This window comes from Saimiri boliviensis, chromosome 12 (genome assembly GCF_048565385.1).
Source record: "Saimiri boliviensis isolate mSaiBol1 chromosome 12, mSaiBol1.pri, whole genome shotgun sequence".
Classification (NCBI taxonomy): Eukaryota; Metazoa; Chordata; class Mammalia; order Primates; family Cebidae; genus Saimiri; species Saimiri boliviensis.
In genome coordinates, this window is record NC_133460.1 from 84,453,476 (window position 1) to 84,480,588 (window position 27,113).

Consider the following 27,113-nt stretch of genomic DNA (forward strand, 5'->3'; position numbering starts at 1 on the left):
TGCATTCCTATAATCCCAGTTACTCAGGAGGCTGAGGAAGGAGAACTGCTTGAACATGGGAGGTGGAGGTTGCAGTGAGCCGAGATCATGCCATTGCAGTCCAGCCTGGGCAACAAGCATGAGACTCCATCTCAAAAAAAAAGAAAAGAAAAACAATCAGCCGGGTGTGGTGGTGTGTGCCTGTGATTACAGCTACCTTGGAGGCTGAAGTGGGAGGATCAGTTGAGCCAAGGAGGTCGAGGCTGCAGTGCGTGGTGTTCTTGCCACTGCACTCCAGCTGGGCAACAGAGTAAGACTCAGTCTCAAAAACAAAAACAAACCAAGGACTTATCTTAACGTTGTGCCTAGCCCCTGGCTGGTGGCCACTCCAACCCTTTGGAGGGAAAACCTTGTGGAAGCTCAACCACAAACCAGCTTCCTGCCTCAGGAATCCACCTCAGGCCAGTCCCATCCGCCTTCTCCCAGTCCCATCCGCCTTCTCCCAGTCCCGAGGAACTCCAAGGTCCTTTCTGGCATGAGCCCCAACAGCCCCCTCATCCCTTCACTTGCAGGACCCCATCCTGTTCTCTGGAAGCCTGAGGATGAATCTCGACCCTTTCAACAACTACTCAGATGAGGAGATTTGGAAGGCCCTGGAGCTGGCTCACCTCAAGTCTTTCGTGGCCGGCCTGCAACTTGGGTTATCCCATGAAGTAACAGAGGGCGGTGGCAACCTGAGGTAATGCTCCATAGCCTGCTGTCCCTGCATGCAGTGAGGGGATGTGAGGGGCCACTCCTCCTGTTCCTGTGTTAGGTGGTGCCTGGCATAGAATTGTCATCCAGGTCTAATTCTCAATGTGTAAAATGACCCTGTTATAGAACTCACAAGATAAAATAGGTGTGAAAGTGCTTTGCTGGGTGCATTGATTCATGCCTGTAATCCCAGCACTTTGGGAGGCCAAGGCGTGTGGACTGCCTGAGCTCAGGAGTTCGCAACCAGCCTGGGGAACATGGTGAAACCCCATCTCCTCTAAAAAAAAAAAAAAAAAAAAGATACAAAAAATTAGCTGAGCATGGTGGTATGCACCTGTAGTCCCAGCTACCTGAGAGACTGAGGCAAGAGAATTGCTTGAACCTGGGAGGCAGAGGTTGCAGCGAACCAAGATCACGCCACTGTACCACTCCAGCTGGGGTGACAGAGTGAGAGAAAGGAATGAAGGAAGGAAAAAGAGAGGGAGGTTCAAGACTCTTAAAAACTGGCCGGGCGCAGTGGCTCACGCTTGTAATCCCAGCACTCTGAGAGGCTGAGCCAGGTGGATCACCTTTGGTCAGGAGTTTGAGACCAGCCTGGTCAACACAGTGAAATCCTGTCTCTACTAAAAATACAAAAAGTAGCCAGGCATGGTGGTAGGCACCTGTAATCTCAGCTACTTGGGAGGCTGAGGCAGGAGAATCGCTTAAACTTGAGAAGTGGAGGTTGCAGTGAGCTGCAATCGTGCCACTGCACTCCAGCCTGGTGACAGAGCAAGACTCTATCTAAAAAAAAACAACTCTTGAAAACCTTTGTTATTAAATGTACTTCTCATATGACATTACACAATGTGAGCTTACACATCCCATGATTGTGGAGAACCACAGAAAGCAGAGGCTCCCAGCTGTGCACAATCAGTATGAAAATAGTCTCATTCCTGGTCCAACCCTAGAGTCTAATTTAATTGTATGAGGCTACAGTAGACATGGGGAATTGGTTGTGGTTTGTTTTTTGTTTTGTTTTGTTTTGTTTTTTGAGAGTCTTGCTCTTTCACCAGGCTGGAGTGCAGTGGCACAATCTCAGCTCCCTGCAACCTCCGTCTCCCGGATTCAAGCGATTCCCCTGCCTCAGCCTCCTGAGTAGCTGGGACTATAGGGGTGCGCCACCACACTCAGCTAATTTTTTGTATTTTTTAGTAGAAACAGAGTTTCACCATGGCCAGCGTGGTCTTGATAGCCTGACCTCATGATCCACCTGACTTGGCCTCCCAAAGTGCTGGGATTACAGGCGTGAGCCACCGTGCCCAGCCGACACGGGGAGTTTTAAAGGATCCCCACGAGGCTGTTAAGGGCATCCCAGTTTGAGAACCACTGAGAAAGAGCATGCAGATGAGTCCTTAGGCACTGTTGAAACACCTGAAATCAACAAAAGACTCTCTTGGCTTTCACAGCTCTTTTTACCTTTCTAAAACATTTTTATGTAGTTGACAGTTCACTTCTGGACAGTTTGCCTGTCCCTAAATAAGTTGATCTGGCATTTTTCCTGTAACATTTTTGTTTTTCCTTCTATACAGTGAAGTTCTGCCCTCAGCCAAAGCCCACTGCTCATGGACAGGTCTTGCTCCTGCCCCAGGTGCCTCAGTGGTGGTAGGCAAAGAATAGGCTATTTGCAAGTTGAAGCTCAGGAAGGAGGGGAGGGCTCAGTAACTGTGGACCAGTCGCTCTGGCTTCACCTGGGAGCTTGTTATACGTGCAGAATCTCCAGGTGTAGACCTACTCAACAGAATCTGCATATTAGCAAGATTCCCAGGTGATTTTTATGCACATCACACTTGAGAAGCAATGCCTAGAGTGTTGTGGTTAACTAGGCTGCAAGCTAAAATCACCCAGGAAGCTTTAAAGCTCCCAGTGCCTAAACTGTAGCCCAGACCGATTGAATCGGGGACCCAGGTGATTTCAGTGTATAGCCCCAGGGAACACTTGCAAGCCCTGGTGAAGAGCATCATCAGTTTACTTTCCCTCCACAACAGATCTAGGAGCTAGCAGGACTTAAGTAGATCTCTAGGCCAGTATAAAAGATCATTCAAACACTCAGTCAGCAAAAATGTAATAACACCTACTATGGGCCAGGCACTGAAAATACAAAGGCAAACAGAGACATAACCCTGACTTCCAGCACTCACAGCATAATGAAGACAGATCTGTGTGAGTAAATGCTAGCACAGTCTGTGCTACAGAGGGGACACGTGGGACACTACGGTAGGGTGCTATGGGAGGGAGGCCTTCACACTTCTGGTTTGTAAAAACAAAAATCATAGGCTGGGCACTGTGGTTTATGCCTGTAATCCCAGCACTTTGGGAGACCGAGGCAGGCGGATCATCTGAGGTTAGGAGTTTGAGACCAGCCTGGGTAACATGGAGAAACCCCGTCTCTACTAAAAATACAAAATTAGCTGGACATGGTGGTACATGCCTATAATCCCAGCTACTCAGGAGGGTGAGGCAGGAGAATCACTTGAACCCAGGAGGCGGAGGTTACAGCGAGCCAAGATTATGCCATTGCACTCCAGCCTGGGCAACAGGAACAAAACTCCATCTCAAAAAAAAAAAAAAAAAAAAACATGCCGTCTTTCTCCTCACCAAGCTCCTTTCAGATCTGAGTTTCAAATCTGGACTAGGGGACTAAAATGTACATTTCTCTGTTGAATGATGGATAAGTTCAGCTTGGAGGGAGCAGCTGAAAGCCAAAGTGGGGCCTCAGTAACAATCTGTTAAAGTCCAAAGTATACATTACACTTTGGGCCAAGCATGAGTTTGGTGCAAGCTAAGCAAATCATTTTTCAGTGTATTTGATCTTACATTACAGGGGAAAGCTAGAAGTTCATCTTGGGTGACTTCTCATCTCCTGCAGAAATTTTCTTACAGAGAATCACAGAACTTTAGCCACCCCCTGTTTAATATGTTCCCTAATGGCCACAGCAGGAAAGAGCAATTCGCAAATTCCTGACTATTTCCTTCACATCATTTCCCAGAGCTTCTTTATGTAAGTAAGAGGTCCAGCCTTCATTACAGGCTTTTAGCAAATTAAAGCTATTTGCATTTTACAAGCATATTTGAATTCCACATACATTGCATCTCACACCAAGACATCATGTTCATTAGATAGCTTCATCTCTAATCAAGGCAGAAGGGCTTGAACAAATAATTAGCCTTGAGACTAGAATTACACATTAAAATAATAAATGGATTTGCTAAGGCTGAAAAGAAATGCCATTGGGGCATTCTGGTGTAGTGTCACCCTATATTAATGGTTTCAGGTCAAATACTGCTAAAGTAAACTTGGTGACATTCATGTTGTTTTGGAAATGTTGGTATCACTGAAACCAAATATAAAGAAGCATTGTACCTGGGCCAGTGTTTTCCAAACTTTTTTTGAGACGGAGTTTCACTCTTGTTACCCAGGCTGGAGTGCAATGGCGTGATCTTGGCTCACCGCAACCTCTGCCTCCTGGGTTCAGGCAATTCTCCTGCCTCAGCCTCCTGAGTAGCTGGGATTACAGGCATGCGCCACCACACCCAGCTATTTTTTTGTATTTTTAGTAGAGACGGGGTTTCACCATGTTGACCAGGATGGTCTCGATCTCTCGACCTCGTGATCCACCCGCCTCGGCCTCCCAAAGTGCTGGGATTACAGGCTTGAGCCACCGCGCCTGGCCCAAACTTGTTTAATTGTAAAAATGGCTTGAAGTGCTTAGGAAAAAGGCCCATTTCTAGGCTCCTCCCCACTCTGATGGAGTAAGCAGGGACCCAGAAATATGACCTTTTTTTTTTTTTTTTTTTTTGAGGCAGAGTCTTGCTCTGTTGCCAGGCTGGAGTACAGTGGTGGAGCTCAGCTCACTGCAACCTTCGCCTCCTGGGTTCAAGTAATAATTCTCCTGCCTCAGCCTCCTGAGTAGCTGGGACTACAGGCACATACCACCACGCCCAGCTAATTTTTCTATTTTTAATAGAGACAGGGTTTCACCAGGTTGGCCAGGATGGTCTCAATGTCTTGACCTCGTGATCCGCCTACCTTGGCCTCCCAAAGTGCTGGGATTACAGGCATGAGCCACTGCGCCTGGCCGAAATAAGACTTTTTAGTTAAGTACTTGGGGTTGGTTTTCAATTGGAAAAGTTTGAAAAACGATGCCCATAATAGCAATGAACAGCTAGTTGAAGAGGCCCAAACGTTCCAGGGGAATTTTGGAGTGGGGGTTTTGAAAGTCTGATCTGGAACATGAAAATGGTCCCCCTGCCCTGTATGTTTCCTTCGTCCTTGGGAACTAACACATGGCTTCTTTTATTGGCTGCAGCATAGGCCAGAGGCAGCTGCTGTGCCTGGGCAGGGCTCTGCTTCGGAAATCCAAGATCCTGGTCCTTGATGAGGCCACTGCTGCGGTGGATCTAGAGACAGATAACCTCATTCAGACAACCATCCAAAACGAGTTCGCCCACTGCACAGTGATCACCATTGCCCACAGGCTGCACACCATCATGGACTGCGACAAGTAAGTAGAGGGGGACAGAGGTTGACACGTACGACTTAGCCCTTGCTCAACAGTAACAGTGTCAGCTGGAAAACACCCGGCAGCAGCAGATTTAACCACCACCATATTACTGATGAAGAAACAGGCTGGGCACGGTGGCTCATGCCTGTAATTTCAGCACTTTGGGATACTGAGGCAGGTGGACCACCTGAGGTCAGGAGTTCGAGACCAGCCTGTCCAATGTGGAGAAACCCCGTCTCTACTAAAAATACAAAATTAGCCAGGCATGGTTGTACATGCCTGTAATCCCAGTTACTCAGGAGGCTGAGGCAGGAGACGTGCTTGAACCCAGGAGCCGGAGGTTGTAGTGAGCCGAGATCACGCCATTTTACTCCAGCCTGGGCAACAAGAGCAAAACTGCATCTCAAAAATAAATAAATAAATAAAAACAGAGAGATGTCAGGTGATCTGGCCAAAATTTTATATCAAGTTAATGTAAGTGAATAGGATTAAGGGAACTATTCATATCTTGAGGGTAAAATAGGAAACTGAGTGTTGTAACAATTAACTGGGGATAGGGAGGTGGAAGCTCAAGCCGTGAGTAGCAGATGTTGACTGTAGACCTTCCCAGCCATCCTGAGCCTCAGCTGCTGCTCTGTAAAATAGCTAGAAACGTTCCGTTCCTTCCAGCTGTGTCATATTACATTCAAAAGTCAGTGATCTTAGAAAGCTGTTTGGAGATGATAGGCACCCTTTGTAAACCAATCTATCGTTAAACAATGTGTACTGCTTTTAAAAACGCATGTAAATGGACTCATACTGCCTTTATTCTTCTATCACTTGGTTCTTTTGTTCAGTAGTTGCAGAATTCATCCATTGATGTGCATAGCTGTGGCTCATTGATTTTCACTGCTCTGTAGCCTTGTCTGACTATACCACAACTTAGTCCTGGTTGTTCTTATAAATGCCCAGACTTGAGATGCTACTTTCTAAGACTTTTATCTCTTTCTTCCTTGTTTCAGGATAATGGTCCTAGACAGTGGGAAGATCGTAGAGTATGGCAGCCCTGAAGAACTGCTGCAAACCCCTGGACCGTTTTATTTGATGGCCAAGGAAGCTGGCATTGAGAATGTGAACAGCACAGAATTTTAGCAGCAGGCCCCATGGGTTAGAAAAGGACTATAAGAATAATTTCTTACTTTATTTTTTGTGAAATACAGAATACATACAAAAGTATATATAAAATGTACATTTTAAAGAAGAAGGATAAGTGAACACCCATGAACGTACTATCTGGATGAATAAATATCACCAGGTGCCTGAGAAACCCCTCGATTATCTACCTCAGTCATACTTCCTTGCTATGCACCTTCCCAGGGACAACCACTGTCCTGAATTTCATGATAATTGTTCCCTTTACTTTCATTTCTGTTTTATCACCTTTGGAGGTATCTTTTTTTTTTTTTTTTTTTTTTTTGAGACAGAGTTTCGCTCTTGTTACCCAGGCTGGAGTGCAATGGCGCGATCTCGGCTCACCGCAACCTCCGCCTCCTGGGTTCAGGCAATTCTCCTGCCTCAGCCTCCCAAGTAGCTGGGATTACAGGCACGGGCCACCATGCCCAGCTAATTTTTTGTATTTTTAGTAGAGACGGGGTTTCACTATGTTGACCGGGATGGTCTCGATCTCTCGACCTCGTGATCCACCCGCCTCGGCCTCCCAAAGTGCTGGGATTACAGGCTTGAGCCACCGCGCCCGGCCCGGAGGTATCTTTAAACAACGTGTACCCTTTTTTACTTATGTAAATGGACTGACTCATCCACATCTTCTGTGACTTGATTCTTTTGTTCAATATTATATTTGAGATTCATCCATAGTGATGCAAATAGGTGTGTTATTTTTTTTCACTGCTCTGCAGTCTGGTATTGTATAAATATACTATAATTTATCAGTTTTAGCACTTGAGATCATTAGCATACTCAGGATTTTAACAATTATAAACAATACTACTATGGACATTCTGTTCTACATCTCCTGGCATATATGTAAGAGTTTCTCGAGAGTATAATCTAGGAATGGAGGATGTGCACATGTTTACATGCACTAAAACTAGCTGATGCCAAACTGGTAATGCCAACTGAAAACATTGCTGTCAATCTGATGAATATGAATTGATGTATCACAGAGAATTTCATTTGTATTTCCCTGCTATCTATTGAGGATGAATATATTTTCATGTTTTTGGGGTATTTGCATTTCCAGTCGTCTTTTAAATATTATGTCTGATAATTCCAAGGTCTGGATTCTTTATCTGTTGTTTCTGTTGGTTTTTATTCATGGTATTTTATTTCCTTGTATGTCTTGTGCATTTTTATTATAAGCTAATTCTCCTTAAAACTTTATCTGTAGATACTCTTTAAGGCCTAAATTGACCATGAGTTCTTCCTAAGGGAATTGGGAAAGCTTTAGCCTGTTGCCTGGAGCATTACCCAGAACCTCTTTGAATGAAATTCTTCACTAAGGGGTTTCAAACCACACAGTGCAACTTCAGGCCACAATCCAGCACAAGAGCCAGCTTGTGATTTACAAATTCCCAAGGGAGAGTGATAGGTTGAAGATAGACGAGGGCCTCTTGTTGTGGACTCCCTCTGCATTCTGCACGGCATTATCTAGTCTTCTCTACTTGTACATTGCAGGTATCACCCTTTCATGACACAGGTTCATCAGAGGGTTTTAGTCTGCACCGTGGCAGACCTTGGCTTTATCTCTTGCCTTAGCATCCTACATTATCAACGAAGTGGAAGTTTAAGATCTCCTGGGCAGGAGATTTCAGAAGCCAGCCTAAGCTCTGGGCCTTCCTTACCTCCTAGGGCCTTTTGTGTCATGTTATTTTGGGTCCCTCATATACTTTCCTCCATTTCAGTGATGTAATGATAAAGTTTTTTATTTATTCAGCATTTCACTGTCTGTTTAGTGAGGTGCTCAGCATTAAACTTCCAGAAGGAAGGGCATATAGCTATTGCAAACATACCTCTGCTTGCCCTGAATAGTTACGGGTTGTCAGTTTCCCAAAATAATAATCGTTTCCCCCTTCACACACAAATTGTCTCATTTGTATGATAAACTTGTGTGCCTCCCACACATAACCCTGTGAATTAGATTTTGAATCACAGCATAGATGGTGGTCAACAAAGTTGTATAAATATTGATGTGTTGGCTGGTTGGGGGGTCACTATTCATGGAGAATCCCCTCCCTAATTCTGCAAACTAGGTCTAGTACATTGTGACTATTCTATAAATGTTGGCTGATTTTTACAGGTAGATTTTCAGATCTATACCTGCTTATGCACATGAAATGTAGCTCCTGTAAATTGCAGATTAGCATATATTAATCTAAGATGCCATCAATTGTAAAATACCTATTATTTTCTATACCACAAAGAAAGGATACTGCCAGTTAAACTCTGGCATGCGTTGTTGGTAAAATGCATCCTATTTGTGGGGGAAAAAAAATAGCATGTTAAGATTAATACAATACCTGTAAATCTCTGTAAGAGCTAAGTCATGTTCTTTATCTCTGCTATTGATCTTTGTTCTTTTTTCCTGATTTTCCAGTCTCTGTTGCTCTTTCAATCCAGTATCATCATCATTATCCTCACTTCCCTTATTTCTTTTACTCCGCTATTTCACTGCCAGGTAGCTAACCATGTTTTTACCATCTGTTCTTTCTGATCATTAGAATTTCAAAAAACAGTGCTTTTTTTCTAAGTGGCTTAAAAAAAAATTTTTTTTTTTAGTGTTTACTTTGAAAACATATTCCATACATGTAAACTTTCCAATTTGCTTCTTAAACGAGTGTTTAGACATATAGCATTTGGAGGAGCAGGAGGAACTTTGAAAACAAAGGAACTGTTTCTGTGACTGCAGAAGCCAGAGAAATGCAAGCTAGGGAAAGCACCAGGATAAAAGTGAAACTGAAGGAGACACCTGATACTTTCTCTCTTTTTTTTTTTTTTTAAAGACAAGGTTTCACCATGTTGGTCAGGCTGGTCTTGAACTCCTGACCTCAGGTGATCTGCCCACCTTGGCCTCCAAAGTGCTTGGATTACAGGCATGAGCCACCACACCCGGCCGATACTTTCTCAATTTGTTTCTCAAGCAAAATGGTCCAGGCTGATGTTGGTATACTTATTACCAGAGAACTTTGAAGATAAACAACCATCACTTACTTATTTAGCTTCCAGTAAATGTCCAACACTGTGCCAAAAATTTTTGAAAAGCTATCTAGGCCAGGGTGGTGGCTCACACCTGTAATCCCAGCACTTTGGGAGGCCAAAGTGGAGGGATCACATGAGGTCAGGAGTTCAAGACCAGCCTGGCCAACATGGTGAAACCCCATCTCTACTAAAAATACAAAAATTAGCCAAGCATGGTGGTATACACCTGCAATCACAGATAGGAGGCTGAGGGCAGGAGAATCACTTGAACCTGGGAGGCGGAAGTTGCAGTGAGCCGAGATAGTACCACACTCCTGCCTAAGCGACAGAGCAAGACTCCATCTCAAAAAAAAGCTAATATAAACTAAATAAAGATTACTTTCCATTGTGGCCTAATTAATATCCCTTTCATAAGCTTTATTTCACTTAACCAATATCAGAGACAATTTTAGATAACTACCTAAAACTATACATTCCCAAATTCCACCACGGCTTCACTGTTTTCACCGATCTTTTGGGCACTTTCTGTGCCCTTCCCAGTTCTTCTGGGTGCATGGAAGCATAGCATTTCAGCAGTAAAGGAGCCTATGTCCATTGTTAAAGTGACTGTCGCTCAGTTTCAAATTTACCCTTTTTAGATTTTGCTCTTTGATGCTGGGGTGAGACTTAAACATCTCATTTCTGCTTTGCCTACTATTCCTATTAAGTTTTGACAATAGGAGGCGCTGGAGGGACACTGGACGCTGGCGGCATGAGGAAGAAAACGTGCTCTTTCTATTGGCTCTGTCGGCATCACTCTGACAGTTTCTCTGCAGCAGCAGTTCTCACAAGCAGCCACACTGATTTCAGTTTGCAGTTTTTCAACAGTCACAGAACCAGTGTCATCAAGCCCAACACCAACACCAGCTGAGCAGCGTCCCCTTTTGCAGAAGCAATAAAAAGAGTGAAAGAAAACAAACTAATTTTACACTGATGCATTGGCACAACAGGAAGAATAAGTCTATAAGAATATAAAGAATAAACCTGTAAGAATAAACCAGCAGGCCTACCTTTTCGGCAGAATAATTTTTGCCAAAAATTTTGGAAACATCCTTAGAATTAATTTGTTTTGTTTATATAATAGAATGAGAATACATTTAACCAATAGAATGAGAATACATTTAACCACACGTGCATACTGATCATGAATTTATTTTAGAATTAGCAAACAGTATTGTACAAACATTGATATTTAAATCTCTAAACTGCAGCTTAGATTTAATTGGCAAAGACTATATTCTACTCTGAGTTTAGTCTTCCACATGGACACGAGACTGGTTTTTTGAAAGGTTTCATATTGTTCATATTGTTCAGAAGGTTTCCTATTTCATATTGTTTGAAAATACCATAAGTAGGCCAAGCACAGTGACTCACATCTGTAATCCCAGCACTTTGGGAGGCCTGGGATCACTTGAGCCCCAGAGTTCAAGACCAGCCTAAGCAACAAGGCAAGACCTCTCTCTACAAAAAAAAAATACAGAAAGTTAGCAAGGTGTAGTGGTGTGCGCTTGTAGTCCCAGCTACTCAGGAGGCTGAGGTGGAAGGATTGCTTGAGCCCAGGAGGTCAAAGCTACAGTGAGCTGAGATCACACCACTCCATTCCAGCCTGGGCAACAGAGTAGGACTCTGTCTCCAAAAAAGAAAAGAAAATATCATAAGTAAAAGATTGTAAAAGTGCATGAAGCAATTGGCTGTAAAAAGCACCCACTGTCATAGCCTTCCTTTTAATTTCATATGCAAGTAGTTGGTTATGCTGTAGAATTTAACTGTTACAATATAAAAAGCAACTATTTATGGAAAAAGTAGAAAAAAGAAAATGGCTGGGTGCAGTGGCTCACATCTGTAACCTCATCACTTTGGGAGGCCTAGGCAGGAGGATCGTTTGAGCTCAGGAGTTTGAGACCAGACTGGGAATATATGTTTGGCAGTGTTTCTTTAAGGTAAACGAACATAAAAATAGAGTTTTAGGAAGAAAAGAAAAACTAGGCTAGTTTGATTCTTACTGAATTTTGAAAATGAACTAGAATAGAGCTCCTTCTTCAATTCTAACAAACAGTCAAGGCCTTGGTCACCACACTGGTAATCTCTTGATTAATCCTCCTGGTTCTCTCATGATACCCATTTGGCAATTAGGCCTGACAAACTCTGTCACGGATTTCAGATCCGTCTGCCCTGCTGCGTGGCAGCCATCTTTGGGACAATTACTTCCTGCTCAAGCCTGTAGACCGGGGCTGTCCAATCTTTTGGCTTCCCTGGGAAGAAGCCAAAATTCTTCTTCCCTTGGAAGAATTGTCTTGGGCCAGACATAAAACACACTAACACTAATGATAGCTGATGAGCTAAAAAATAAAAATAAAAATAAATAAAATTGCAAAAAAAATCAGAAAATATTTTAAGAAATTTTCCAAATTTGTGTTGAGCCGCATTCAAAGCCATAAGCCACATGCGGCCCACAGGCCCTGAGTCGGACACACCTGCTACAGACACTCCTTCTTCGGGAAACAGCTTGGTTGTCAAGAGATTGCGGAGTTGTTCACCGGTTGTACTATTAACTCTGGTCACAGGTATTGCTCATGATACCTGGTGCTAAACAGTAGCTTCGCCTGACTGGCTTCTTTTTGAGTGCTCACCTGCAGGTAACCTGTGGTATCGTTTGTCAGGGTTTGCATTCTGGTATCAGAAAGGCACTTTGTGGTCTAATAAATATTTGCCTGGTTGACACAATTATTAGGTCCAACCTGTAAACTAATTACTCTCTGGCCAGCTGTTCATTCTCCTTTACCTAACAGTCTAATTCTCTGCATACTTGACTCCAATGCTTATGGTTGAACAGAATTCTTTCATTTTAGTTGGACCTAGAATAGGGGTATGGCTCTAGGGCCAAATTTGGCCTGCTACCTGTTTTTGCAAATAAAGTTTTATTGGAACACAGCCATGCTCCTTTGTTTCTTTGTCATCTATGCCTGCTTTCATGTTACAATACAGGGTTGAGGAATTGGCCCACAAAGCCTAAAATATTTACTATCTGGCCCTTTAAAGAACAGGTTTGCTGACCACTGCTCTAGAGCTACCAATGTAGTCTGGACTGGGTCATGACTGCATTCTCAAAAAGACTATTTGTCTTTAAAATGTCTTGTGACTTCAGACCTGTGATCGAATAATGGTCCTCTAAGATGTCCATATCCTAATTTTCAAAGCCTGTGATATGCCACCTTCCCTAGAAAAAAAAGGACTGATGTGATTAAGTTAAGGGTCTCCAGATGGGGAGAGTACTTTGGATTGGCCAGCTGGGCTCAACGTAATCACAGCGTTCTTATAAAAGAGGCAGGACAGTGGGCGTGAGAAGGTGCTGTGATGACGGATGGAGAGAGACGGCTGAGGGGGTCACGCTGCTGGCTTTGAAGATGGAGGGAGTGGCCACAAGCCAAGGCATGCAGACCTTAGGAGTCGGAAAAGGTAAGGAAAAAAATTCTCCCCTGGAGCCTCTGTGAGGAACCAGCTCTTCCAACACCTTGACTTTAGCCCGGTGAGACTAACTTTGAACCTCTGACTTATGCTGAGGTAAATTTGTTTTAAGCCACTAAATTTGTGGTAACTTGTTATAGCAATAGGAAACTTCCCAACTAGCTGCGATAAAACCGCCACAGTTCCTCAGCTAAAGTCAGTTTAACGCCAATTCATGGATTTTCTTCCTTAAATCCCCCTGTAGTTTGAATATGTAGAGGGTCATGCTGCCTTTTAAGCCCAGCTAAAGGTTGGTTGCAATGCTCATGCCTGGCGTCTTTTCTATCAAATGGCAAAAATCTTACTCGGTTTGAACAGTTTCAAGTGTTTTTTTGGTCTCAACTGAAAGCTGTAGCGAGGGCGCTTGTCAAAGTGAGTCCTGTTGTTTTTGGCGATGGCAGATTGAGAATTTCTCACTCTCAGCTTCCCTAATCCTGGACCTTTGGGGTGGTTGCTGTGGGAAATGCTCGGGTGGGGAACCGAGGTGTGGTGGTCCACAGGCACCGCTCTGTGCAGTGGTCCTGCTCCATCTACAGACCTGTCAAGTGGGCTGCAGGGTCTCACACCTGCCTACTCCCCAGAAATGTTGCCTGAATGAACCCATTGCTGCGACTCTGACAGAGGCTTGCTCCCTTCCACAACCACTCCACAGCCTGTCGCTGGGAAGGCAATAATTCTGACCCTGTCTCCTTGAGGGTCATCTCTTGAGTGTTAAGGTATAGGTACCCCTATGTAGCTTGCAAAATTTGCAACTTGTGAAAAACCCCCTTCTTGACATATGTAAAACACTAATACTGATCTGCACTAACAATTGCAGAAAGCCTCCAGCAGGCTGTGGGAAATAAGCCAGCGGCTCAGACAGATTGGAGTCTGCTGCCTCTGCTCTGCGGCACTGGGTGACCTGTTGCACGTGGAAAAGTAAAACCATGAAAACTTCAGCAGCATCATATACCAACAGGTGAAAGAGCTTAACACCCCCTGAGTTATGTAGGGGCCAGAGAGGGGATTTAGCATAAAGTATTTAAAGCTGGAGATTTAGGCCGGGCTCAGTGGCTCACACCTGTAATCCTAGCACTTTGGGAAGCCGAGGCAGGTGGATCAACTGAGATTGGGAGTTTGAGACCAGCCTGACCAACATGGAGAAATCCTGTCTCTACTAAAAACACAATCAGCTGGGCGTGGTGGCGTGCTCCTGTAATCCCAGCTACTCGGGAGGCTGAGGCAGGAGAATTGCTTGAACCTGGGACGGGGAGGTTGCGGTGAGCCGAGATCATGCCATTGCTCTCCAGCCTGGGCAATAAGAAGAAAACTCCATCTCAAAAAATAAATAAAGCTGGAGATTTCTCGGTCCTCAGGCATAAGGTTCTGCAAGTGAAACACAGTTCAGAGCTCCACTGTTTCCTTCTAAGGCGGTTTATACTCCTGACCCTGAACTAACAACCCACACCAACAGAATCCAAGTTACACAATTAATTAAAATGGGGTGACACAAAATTCAATCCTTACTGAGACTGAGCTCCTCTGGAGCTCACATTTCATGAAAGTTTGTGGACATCATCTCATTGGAGTTTCACAGTAACTTGAGAGGAACAGATATCTACATACAATAATCAGAGAGGAGGCCCGATATCTACATGTACACGTGATAGGTTCCCACCATCAGCCCCTGTCTCGGGATTCCTGGAATAAAGCACAACTGAAGAGCTACTTCTAGACAGGGGAGAAAAATCAGGAGATAAGCCAGCAAGCTGGATTTCAGAATTTACTTCAACATTTCCTTCTAGAGTGTCTGAAACACCTGACACCCTTTCCTTCCTTGCTTTTTGTAAATTCTACTTTTATTAGAATTAAACAGTCCTGCTTTAAAAAGTTGTCTAAACAGGTGCTTCTCAAGCTTTAATGTGCACGCAAGTCACCCGAGCATCTTGTTAAAATGGACTTTGATTCTGTAATGCCGCCGGGGTGGGCCCTGCAGTTCCAGTGAGCTCACCGGTGGTGGTAATGGTAATGCTGCTGGCCTGGAGACTTTTTTTTTTTTTTTTTTTTTTTTTTAAAGAGGCAGGTTCTTGCTTTTGCCCAGGCTGGAGTGCAGTAGTCCCATCATAGTTTACTGTAGCCTGGAACTCCTGGGCTGAAGGGGATACTCCTGCCTCAGCCTCCCAAGCAGCTAGGACTAAAGGCTTGAGCCACTGTTTCTGGCTCTGCAGGTCACATGTTAATACTAGAAGACATCTAGTATTTAAAACAAAACTCATCTTTTTTTAATTATCAAAAATCATTTACTGAGATGAAGTAACCACACGGATTTCACAGTACTATGGAATACTTACATTTAGCTAAAGTTACAAAGACTCGCAGGCGCTCCCATCCCAATTATCTTCCTTTTGCCTGTGATTCCATTATTTCTTCAATTTCATATTCTTGATAGATGCTGATTTTTTTCCATTCTCAATCTTATGCCCAAATCGGTTGGTTTATTTTCCCATTCTTTGGCTTTTCCTGCCTTTGATCTGTTCTCCCTCCACAGCAACCTGTTGCTATTTAGCGTTCTTAAAACAGGCCATCCCCTTAAAAACCTTCAGGAGTTTATTACCTGACAACTCTAAATTCCTTGACGTGGACCTCAAACCTCTCCAATGTATTGTTTGTGTCAGGCAATGTTGTAGCATTTTTTTTTTTAATTGACCCAAAAAAATGTATATATTTGTATACAAGGTTTTGTTTTGTTTTCTTTTTGAGACAGAGTTTTGCTCTGTCGCTAGGTGCCAGGCTGGAGTGCAGTGGCTCCATCTCAGCTCACTGTAACCTCCACCTCCCGGGTTCAAGCAATTCTCCTGCCTCAGGCTCCCGAGTAGCTGGGACTACAGACGCGCACCACCGCCCCCAGCTAATTTTTTTATTTTAGTAGAGACGGGGTTTCACTATGTTGGCCAGGATGGTGTGTACAAATTTTAAAATGTATGTTGTAAAATAGCTACATTGAGCTAATTAACATAGGCATACCCCATATGCTTATTATTTTGTAGTGAGAACAAAACCTCACAGTGATTTTCAACATGCTATATTAACTATAGTCGCCATGTTGTATGATAAATGTCTTGAACTTACTCCTGCTGTCTGACCAAAATTTTAAATTATTTGACCAACATCTACCAACCCCGACTTTACTCCCCCAGCACATGGTAACCGCCATTCTATTCTCTGCTTCTGTGAGTTCATTTTTATATTCCACATACACATGACATCTTGTAATGTTTGTCTTTCTGTGCCTGGCTTTTTTTTTCTTCTTTTTTTTGAGATAGGGTCTCACTCAGTCACCCAAGACTGGAGTGTAGTAGCACAATCACAGCTCCCTGCAGCCTCAGCTCCTGGGGCTTAGGTGATCCTCCCACCTGAGCCTCCCAAACAGCTGGGTCTATAGATGTACACCACTATACCCAGCTAATTTTTGGGAGGTTTTTTTCTGTGTTTTTGTTTTTTTGTAGAGACAGGTTTCGCTGTGTTGCCCAAGCTGGTCGAACTCCTGGGCTCAAGCCATCCCAAAGTGCTAGGATTACAGGCATAAGCTGCCCTGCCTGGCTTATTTTAATTAATAAAACACCCTCCAGGTTCATTTAAGTTGTTGCAAATGACAAGACTTCCTTCTTTTTAAGTCTGAATAATATCCCTTTGTGTATATGAACCGTGATTTTTGTCCATTGATCTGGTGAAGGACATAGATTGATTCCATATCTCGGCTATTGCAAATAACGTTGCTGTGAACATGGGAGTGCAGATATCTCCTCAACACGCCAAGTTCATTTCCTCTGGAATCCCAGTGGAGGGATTGCTGAATCATATGGTATTCTTATTCTTAATTTTTTGAGGAACCTACATATTGTTTTCTACAGTGGCTGCTCTAATTGACATTCTCACCAATAGAGTGTACAAGGGTTCCTTTTCTCCACATTCTTTGAGCTGTTTTGAAATCTAGAGTAGACTATTATAAACTACAGTCACTCTACCAATCTATCCAACCCTAGAGTTTATTTCTTCTATTGAACCGTGTATTTGTGCCCATGAATCAGGCTCTCTTCCTCTCCCTTTCCCCCTGCCCTTCCGGCCTCTGGGAAGGGTAAACATTAGTCTCTGTCTTCATGAGATCTGCTGTCTTGGCTCCCACATATGAGTGAGAACATGTAGTATTTGTCTTCCTGTCCTTGCCTCATTTCCCTTAATGATTGGAGTGCCATCATGTTGCTGCAGATGAATGCCGTACTTTTTACTGCTGAATAATTCATTGTGTATATATCTCCCCAATTTTTCTTTTTTGGAGATGGTCTTGGCCTGTTGCCCAGACTACAGAACAGTGGAGTGATCTCGGCTCACTGTAACCTCTGCCTCCCAGGTTCAAGCAATTCTCTTGCCTCACCCTCCCAAGTAGCTGGGACTACAGGTGTGTATCATGATGGCTGGCTAATTTATTTTTAGTAGAGCCGGGGTTTTACTATATTGCCCAGACTGGTTTTGAGCTCCTAACCTCAGGTGATCTGCCCACCTTGGCCTCCCAAAGTGCTGGGATTACAGGTGTGAGCCACCGCACCTGGCCTGTACCATATTTGCTGTATCCATTCATCCATTGACGTGCACTTAGGTTGAGTCCATATTTCAGCTATTGTGAATAGTGCTGCAATAAACATGGGAGTGCAGGGATCCCTTTGATATATTGATTTCCTTTCTATTGGATATATACCCAGTAGTGGAATTGCTAGATAATACGATAGTTCTATTATTTTTTGAGGAATTTCCATAGAGTTTTCTATAGTTGCTGTACCAATTTATGTTCTTATCAACTGTGCACAAGGGATTCCCATTCTCTACAACCTTGCCACCATCTGTTGTTTAATGTCTCTTTTTTAAGTTGTGTGTCCTTTTTAAAAATCATTTTATTTTTTGAGATGGAGTTTTGCTCTTGCTGCCCAGGCTGGAGTGCAATGGTGTGATCTTGGCTCACTGCAACCTCTGCCTCCCAGGTTCAAGTGATTCTCCTGACTCAGTCTTCCGAGGAGCTGGAATTACAGACATGTGCCACCTTGCCCAGCTGTTTTTTTTTTGTTTGTTTGTTTGTTTGTTTGTTTTTTGGTATGTTCTGTAGAGATGGGTTTTCCATGTTGGTCAGGCTGGTCTCAAACTCCCAACCTCAGGTGATTGTCCGCCTCGGCCTCCCAAAGTGCTGGAATTACAGGCGTGAGGCACTGCCCCTGGCCTTTTTTAAAAAAAAATTTACTTTAAGTTCTGGGATACATGTGCAGAATGTACAGGTGTGTTACATAGGTATACACGTGCCACGGTCGTTTGCTGCACCTATCAACCTGTCATCTAGGTTTTAAGCCCCATATGCATTAGGTATTTGTCCTAATGTTCTCCCTCCCCTTGTTTCACCCCCACAACAGGCCCTGGTGTATGATGTTCCCCTCCCCGTGTCCATGTGTTCTCATTGTTCAGCTCCCACTTATGAATGAGAATATATGGTGTTTGGTTTTTCTGTTCCTGTGTTAGTTTGCTGAGAATAATGGTTTCCAGATTCAACCATGTCCCTGCAAAGGACATGAATTCATCCTTTTTTATGGCTGCATAGTATTCCATGGTGTATATGTGCCACATTTTCTCTATCTGATCTATCATGATTGGGCATTTGGGTTGGTGCCAGGTCTTTGCTATTGTAAATAATACTGCAATAAATATATGTGTGCATGTGTCTTTATAGTAGAATAATTTACAATCCTTTGGGTATATGTACCCAGTAGTGGGATTGCTGGGTCAAATGGTATTTCTGGTTCTAGATCCTTGAGGAATTGCCTCATTGTGGTTTTGATTTGCATTTCTCTAATGACCAGTGATGATGAGCTTTTATTTATGTTTGTTGGATGCATAAATGTCATTTTGAGAAGTGTCTGTTCATATCCTTTGCCCACTTTTTGATGGGGTTGTTTTTCTTTCTTGTAAATTTAAGTTCCTTATAGATTCTGGATGTTAGCCCTTTGTCAGATGGGTAGATGGCAAAAATTTTCTCCCATTCTGTAGACTGCCTTTTCACTCTGATGATAGTTTCTTTCGCTGTGTAGAAGCTCTTTAGTTTAAGTAGATCTCATTTGTCAATTTTGGCTTTGTTGCAATTGCTTTTGGTGTTTTAGTCATGAAGTCTTTGCCCATACCTATGTCCTGAATAGTATTGCATAGGTTTTCTTCTAGGGTTTTTATGGTTTTGGATTTTACATTTAAGTCTTTAATCCAACTTAAGCTAATTTTTGCATTAGGTGTAAGGAAGGGGTCCAGTTTCTGTTTTCTGCATTTGGCTAGCCAGTTTCCCTAGCACCATTTATTAAATAGGGAATCCTTTCCCCATTGCTTGTTTCTGTCAGATTTGTCAAAGATGAGATGGTTGTAGATGTGTGGTGTTACTTCTGAGGTCTCTGTTCTGTTCCACTAGTCTATATATCTGTTTTGGTACCAGTACCATGCTGTTTTGGTTACTGTAGCCTTGTTGTATAGTTTGAAGTCAGGTAGTGTGACGCCTCCTGCTTTGTTCTTTATGCTTAGGATTGTCTTGGCTAAACAGGCTCTTTTTTGGTTCCATCTGAAATTTAAAGTTTTTTCTAATACTGTGAAGAAAGTCAGTGGTAGCTTGATAGGAATAGCATTAAATCTATAAATTACTTTGGGCAGTATGACCATTTTCATTATATTGGTTCTTCCTATCCATGAGCATGGAATGTTTTTCCATTTGTTTGTGTCCTCTCTCGTTTCCTTGAGCAGTGGTTTGTAGCTCTCCTTGAAGAGATCCTTCACATCCCTTGTAAGTTGTATACCTATTTGATTCTCTTTGTAGTAATTGTGTATGAGAGTTCACTCATGATTTGGCTCTCTGCTTGTCTATTGTTGGCACATAGGAATGCCTGTGATTTTTGCACATTGATTTTATATCCTAAGACTTTGCTGAAGTTGCTTATCAGTTTAAGAAGTTTTGAGACTGAGACAGTGGGGTTTTTTAAATATGCAACCATGTACTCTGAAAACAGACACTTTGACTTCTTCTCTTCCTGTTTGAATACCTTTATTTCTTTCCCTTTCCTGATTGCCCTGGCCAGAACTTCTAAGAGTACGTTGAATAGGAGTGGTGGGAGAGGGCATCCCTGTCTTGTGCCGGTTTGCAAAGGGAATGCTTCCAGCTTTTGCCCATTCAGTATGATATTTGCTGTGGGCTTGTCATGAATAGTTTTTTTTTTTTTTTTTTTTTTTTTTTTTTTTTTTTTTTTGAGATGGAGTTTCGCTCTTGTTACCCAGGCTGGAGTGCAATGGCGCGATCTCGGCTCACCGCAACCTCCGCCTCCTGGGCTCAGGCAATTCTCCTACCTCAGCCTCCCGAGTAGCTGGGATTACAGGCACGCGCCACCACGCCCAGCTAGTTTTTTGTATTTTTTAGTAGAGACGGGGTTTCACCATGTTGACCAGGATGGTCTCGATCTCTCGACCTTGTGATCCACCCGCCTCGGCCTCCCAAAGTGCTGGGATTACAGGCTTGAGCCACCGTGCCCAGCCAATAGTTCTTATTATTTGGAGATACGTTCTATCACTATCTAGTTTATTGAGAGTTTTTAGCATGAAGGGATGTTGTATTTTGTCGAAGGCCTTCTCTGCATCTATGGAGATAATCATGTGGTTTTTGTCACTGGTTCTGTTTATGTGACAGATTATGTTTATTGATTTGTGTATGTTGAACCAGCCTTGCATCCCAGGGATGAAGCTGACTTGATCGTGGTGGATAAGCTTTTTGATGTACAGCTGGATTCAGTTTGCCAGTATCTTATGGAGGATTTTCACATCAATGTTCATCAGGAATATTGGCCTGAATTTTTCTTTTTTTGTTGTCTCTGCCAGGTTTTATATCAGGATGATGCTGGTCTCATAAAATGAGTTAGAGACAAGTCCCTCTTTTTCTATTTTTGGGAATCATTTCAGAAGGAATGGTACCAGCTCCTCTTTTTACCCCTGGTAGAATTCTGCTGTGAATCCATCTGGTCCTAGGCTTTTTTTGGTTAGTAGGCTATTAATTACTGCCTCAATTTCAGAACTACTTATTGGTTTATTCAGGGATTCAACTTCTTTCTGGTTTAGTCTTGGGAGGGTGTATGTGTCCAGTAATTTATCCATTTCTGCTAGATTTTCTAGTTTATTTGCAGAGAGGTGTTTATAGTATTCTCTGATGGTAGTTTGTATTGCTGTGGGATAAATGGTGATATCCCCTTTATCTTTTTTTTTTTTTTTTTTTTTTTTGGACAGAGTTTCGCTCGTTACCCAGGCTGGAGTGCAATGGCGCGATCTTGGCTCACCGCAAACTCTGGGTTCAGGCAATTCTCCTGCCCCAGCCTCCTGAGTAGCTGGGATTACAGGCACGTGCCACCATGCCCAGCTAATTTTTTGTATTTTTAGTAGAGACGGGGTTTCACCATGTTGACCAGGATGGTCTCGATCTCTTGACCTCGTGATCCGCCCGCCTCGGCCTCCCAAAGTGCTGGGATTACAGGCTTGAGCCACCGCACCCGGTCCCCTTTATCATTTTTTATCATATCTATTTGATCTCTTTTCTTTTTTTTTTTTCTTTTTTTTTTTTTTTTTTGAGATGGAGTTTTGCTCTTGTTACCCAGGCTGGAGTGCAATGGCACGATCTCGGCTCACCACAACCTCCGCCTCCTGGGCTCAGGCAATTCTCCTGCCTCAGCCTCCTGAGTAGCTGGGATTACAGGCACGCGCCACCATGCCCAGCTAGTTTTTTTGCATGTTTAGTAGAGACGGGGTTTCACCATGTTGACCAGGATGGTCTCGATCTCTCGACCTCGTGATCCACCCGCCTCGGCCTCCCAAAGTGCTGGGATTACAGGCTTGAGCCACCGCGCCCGGCCTTGATCTCTTTTCTTGATTAGTCTAGCTAGCAGTCTGTTTTATTAATCTTTTCAAAAAGCTAGCGCCTGGATTCATGGATTTTTTTAAAGGGTTTTTCGTGTCTCTATCTCCTTTAGTTCTGCTCTGATCCTAATTTCTTGTCTAATGCTAGCTTTTTAATTGGTTTGCTCTTGCTTCTCTAGTTCTTCTAATTGTGATGTTAGGGTGTCAATTTTAGATCTTTCCAGCTTTCTGACGTGGGCATTTAGTGCTATAAATTTCCCCTTGAATATTGCGTTAGTTGTGTCCCAGAGATTCAGGTCGATTTGTCTCTTTGTTCTCATCGGTTTCAAAGAACTTCTTTATATCTGACTTAATTTTGTTATTTACCCAATACTCATTCAGGAGCAGGCTGTTCAGTTTCCATGTCGTTGTGTGGTTTTGAGTGAGCTGCTTAATCCTGAGTTCTAACTCGATTGCACTGTGGTCTGAGACTGTTATGATTTCCGTTCTTGTGCATTTGCTGAGGAGTGTTTTACTTCCAATTATGTGGTCAATTTTAGAGTAAGTGCGATGTGGTGCTGAAAAGAATGTATAACCTGTTGATTTGGGGTGGAGAGTTCTGTAGATGTCTATTAGGTCCGCTTGGTCCTGAGCTGAGTTTAAGTCTTGGATATCCTTGTTAGTTTTCTGTCTCATTGCTCTAATACTGACGGGGGGCGGGGGTTAAAGTGTCCCACTATTATCTGTGGGAGTCTAGTCTCTTTACAGGTCTCTAAGAACTTGCTTTATGTATCTGGGTGCTCCTGTATTGGGTGCATATATATTTAGGATAGTTAGTTCTTGTTGCATTGATCCCTTTACCATTATTTAATGTTCTTTTTGTCTTTTTTGATCTTTGTTAAAGTCTGTTTTATCAGAGACTAAAATTGCAACCCCTGCTTTTTCTTTTTTTTTTTTTTTTTTTGGCTTTCATTTGCTTGGTAAATATTCCTCCATTCCTTTATTTTGAGCCTATGTGTGTCTTTGCACATGAGACGGTTTTCCTGAATACAGCACACACCGATGGGTTTTGATTCTTTATCCACTTTGCCAGTCTATGTCTTTTTAATTGGGGCATTTAGCTCATTTACACATAAGGTCAATATTGTTATGTGTGAATTTGATCCTGTCATTATGATACGAACTGGTTATTTTGCACATCAGTTGATGCAGTTTCTTCATTGTGTTGTTGGTCTTTATATTTTTGTTGTGTTTTTGCAGTGGCTGGTACTAGTTTTTCCTTTCCATATTTAGTGCTTTCTTCAGGAGCTCTTGTAAGGCAGGCTTGGTGGTGACAAAGTTCCTCAGCATTTGCTTGTCCGGATAGGATTTTTTTTTTTTAGACATAGTCTTGCTCTGTCAGGGCAGTGACATGATCTCGGCTCACTGCAACCTCTGCCTCCCAGATTTAAGTGATTCTCATGCCTCAGCCTCTTGAGTAGCTGGGATTACAGGTGTGCACCACCACACCCAGCTAATTTCTTTTTCTTTTTTCTTTCTTTTTTTTTTTTTTAGTAGAGATACAGTTTCATCATGTTGGTCAGGCTGGTCTTGAACTCCTGACCTCATGATCTGCCCCCCTCGGCCTCCCAAAGTGCTGGGATTATAGGCGTGAGCCACCACGCCTGGCCCTATGAAGGATTTTATTTCTCCTTCACTGATGAAGCTTAATTTGGCTGAATATGAAATTCTAGGTTAAAGATTCTTTAAGAATGTTGAAGATGGGTGTGGTGGCTCACACCTGTAATCCCAGCACTTTGGGAGGGTGAGGTGTGTGGATCAGATGAGATCAGGAGTTGGAGACCAGTCTGGCCAACATGGTGAAACCCTGTCTCTACTAAAAATATAAAAATTAGGGTCCTTTCTGCCCGTGGATGCTGCCGAAGAAGCATCATTAAAGTCTCTCTTTTCCCTGCGATCATGTCTAAGTCAGAGTCTCCTAAAGAGCCTGAACAGCTGAGGAAGCTCTTCATTGGAGGGTTGAGCTTTGAAACAACCGATGAGAGCCTGGGGAACCATTTTGAGCAATGGGGAATGCTCACAGACTGTGTGGTAATGAGAGAGCCAAACACCAAGCGCTCCAGGGGCTTTGGGTTCAACACATATGCAACTGTGGAGGAGGTGGATGCAGCCATGAGCGCAAGGCCACACAAAGTGGATGGAAGAGTTGTGGAATCAGAGAGCTGTCTCAAGAGAAGATTCTCAAAGACCAGGTGCCCACTTAACTGTGGAAAAAAATATTCATTGGTGGCATTAAAGAATACACTGAAGAACATCACCTAAGAGATTATTTTGAACAGTATGGAAAAATTGAAGTGATTGAAATCATGACTGACAGAGGCAGTGGCAAGAAATGGGGCTTTGCCTTTGTAACCTTTGATGACCATGACTCCGTGGATAAGACTGTCATTCAGAAATACCATACTGTGAATGGCCATGGCTGTGAAGTTAGGAAAGCCCTGTCAAAGCAAGAGATGGCTATGCATCATCCAGCCAAAGAGGTCGAAGTGGTTCTGGAAACTTTGGTGGTGGTCGTGGAGGTGGTTTCGGTGGGAATGACAACTTTGGTTGTGGAGGAAACTTCAGTGGTCGTGGTGGCTTTGGTGGCAGCCGTGGTGGTGGTGGATATGGTGGCAGTGGGGATGGCTATAACGGATTTGGTAATGATGGAGGCAATTTAGGAGGTGGTGGAAGCTACAGTGATTTTGGCAGTTACAACAGTCTTCAAATTTTGGACCCATGAAGGGAGGAAACTTTGGAGGCAGAAGCTCTGGCCCCTGTGGTGGTGGCGGCCAATACTTTGCCAAATCACGAAACCAAGGTGGCTATGGCGGTTCCAGTAGCAGCAGTAGCCATGGCAGTGGGAGAAGATTTTAATTAGGAAACAAAGCTCAGCAGGAGAGGAGACCCAGAGAAGTGACAGGGAAGCTACAGGTTACAACAGATTTGTGAACTCAGCCAAGCACAGTGGTGGCCGGGCCAAGCTGCTACAAAGACATGATTTAGACAAATACTCATGTGTATGGGCAAAAAACTCGAGGACTGTATTTGTGACTAATTGTATAACAGGTTATTTTAGTTTCTGTTCTGTGGAAAGTGTAAAGCATTCCAACAAAGGGTTTTAATGTAGATTTTTTCTTTTTCTTTCTTTTTTTTTTTTTTTTTTTTGCACCCATGCTGTTGATTGCTAAATGTAATAATCTGATCGTGACGATGAATAAATGTCTTTTTTTTTTAATGTGCTGTGTAAAGTTAGTCTACTCTCAAGCCATATTGGTAAATTTCCCCAACAGTGTGAAGTTAGAATTCCTTCAGGGTGATGCTAGCTTCTATTTGGAATTTATATACAACCTGCTTGGGTGGAGAAGCCACTGTCTTCAGAAACCTTGGTGTAGTTGAACTAATAGTTACTGTTGTGACCTGAAGTTCACGATTAAAAGGGATTACCCAAGCAAAATCATGGAATTATTGGTTGTAAAGATGATTGTTGACACATCCTATGCAATATATCTAAATTGAATAATGGTACCAGATAAAATTATAGATGGGAATGAAGCTTGTGTATCATCCATTATTATTTGTAATCAATGAATGATTTAATTCTCTTGAATGGAAAAAAAAAAAATTAGCCAGGCGTGGTGGCATGCTCCTGTAGTCCCAGCTACTCAGGGGGCTGAGGCAGGGGAATTGCTTGAACCTGGGAGGCGGCGGTTGCAGTGAGTTGAGATCACACCATTGCACTCTAGCTTGGGCAACAAGAGCAAAATGCCATTGGAAAAAACAATGTTGAATATTGTCCCCCAACCATCTTCTGGCTTGTAGGGTTTCTGCGTAGAGATCCACTGTTAGTCTGATGGGCTTCCCTTTGTGGATGACATGACCTTTCTCTCTGGTTACACTTAACATTTTTTCCTTAGTTTCAACCTTGGAGAAACTGACAATTATGTGTCTTGGGGTTGCTCTTCTCGAGGAGTATTTTACTGGTGTTTTCTCTATTTCCTGAATTTGAATATTGGCCTGTCTTGGTACATTGGGGAAGTTCTCCTGGATAATATCCTGAAGTGTGTTTTACAACTTGGTTCCATTCTCCTCATCACTTTCAGGTACACCAATCATAGGTTTGGTCTTTTCACATAGTCCCATATTTCTTAGAGGCTTTGTTCATTTCTTTTTATTCTGTTTTCTGTATTGTCTTCATGCCTTATTTCAGTAAATTGATCTTCAGTCTCTTTCTTCTGCTTGATCAATTCAGCTATTGATGCTTCTGTATGCTTCATGAAGTTCTTGAGCTATGTTTTTCAGCTCCATCAGATCATTTATGTTCCTCTCTAAACTGGTTATTCTAGTTAGCAGTTCCTATAATCTTTTAGCAAGGTTCTTAACTTCTTTGCATTGGATCAGAACATGCTCCTTTAGCTCACAGGAGTTTGTTATTACCCACCTTCTGAAGCCTACTTCTGTCAATTTGTCAATCTTATTCTCCATCCAATTTTGTGCCCTTGCTGGAGAGGAGTTGTGATCATTTGGAGGAGGAGAAGCATTCTGGTTTTGGGAATTTTCAGCATTTTTGCCCTGGATTTACCTCCTTTGATCTTTGAGGCTGTCGACTTTTGGATGGGGTTTTAGTGTGGGGGTCCTTTTTGTTGATGTTGATGTTACTGCTTTCTGTTTATTCATTTTTCTTCTAACAGTCAGGCCCCTCTTCTGCAGGTCTGCTGCAGTTTGCTGGAGGTCCACTCCAGACCCTGTTTGCCTGGGTATCACCAGTAGAGGCTGCAGAATAGCAGATTGCTGCCTGTTCCTTCCTCTGGAAGCTTCATCCCAGAGGGGCACCAGGCTGATGCCAGCCAAAGCTCTCCTGTATGAGGTGTCTGTCAACCCCTGCTGGGAGGTGTCTCCCAGTCAGGAGGCGCAGGGGTCAGGGACCCACTTGAGGAGGTAGTCTGTCCCTTAGCAGAGCTGGTACACTGTGCTGGGAGAATCCCTCCTGTCAGGACAGCTGCTGTCTTCAGAGCTGATGGGCAGGAACGATTAAATCAGCTGAAGCTGCACCTGCAGCCGCCCCTTCCCCCAGGTGCTCTGTCCCAGGGAGATGGGAGTTTCATCTGTAAGCTCCTGACGGGCTGTTACCTTTCCTTC

General features: G+C 43.2%; 1 protein-coding gene across 2 annotated transcripts in view; it reads left to right on the plus strand.

Annotated features, from left to right (window-relative positions):
* The window catches only part of ABCC2 (ATP binding cassette subfamily C member 2), a 65,157-nt gene extending 55,894 nt beyond the window's left edge, over positions 1–9,263 (plus strand). For both annotated transcript variants that reach the window (XM_039465365.2, XM_074382739.1), the window contains 3 exons: positions 552–718; positions 5,082–5,276; positions 6,278–9,263. In XM_039465365.2, coding sequence (XP_039321299.2) covers positions 552–718; positions 5,082–5,276; positions 6,278–6,407 — 492 coding nt within the window. In that variant the 3' untranslated portion in view covers positions 6,408–9,263. The remainder of the gene's footprint in view (positions 1–551; positions 719–5,081; positions 5,277–6,277) is intronic.
* The last annotated feature ends 17,850 nt before the right edge of the window (positions 9,264–27,113 follow it).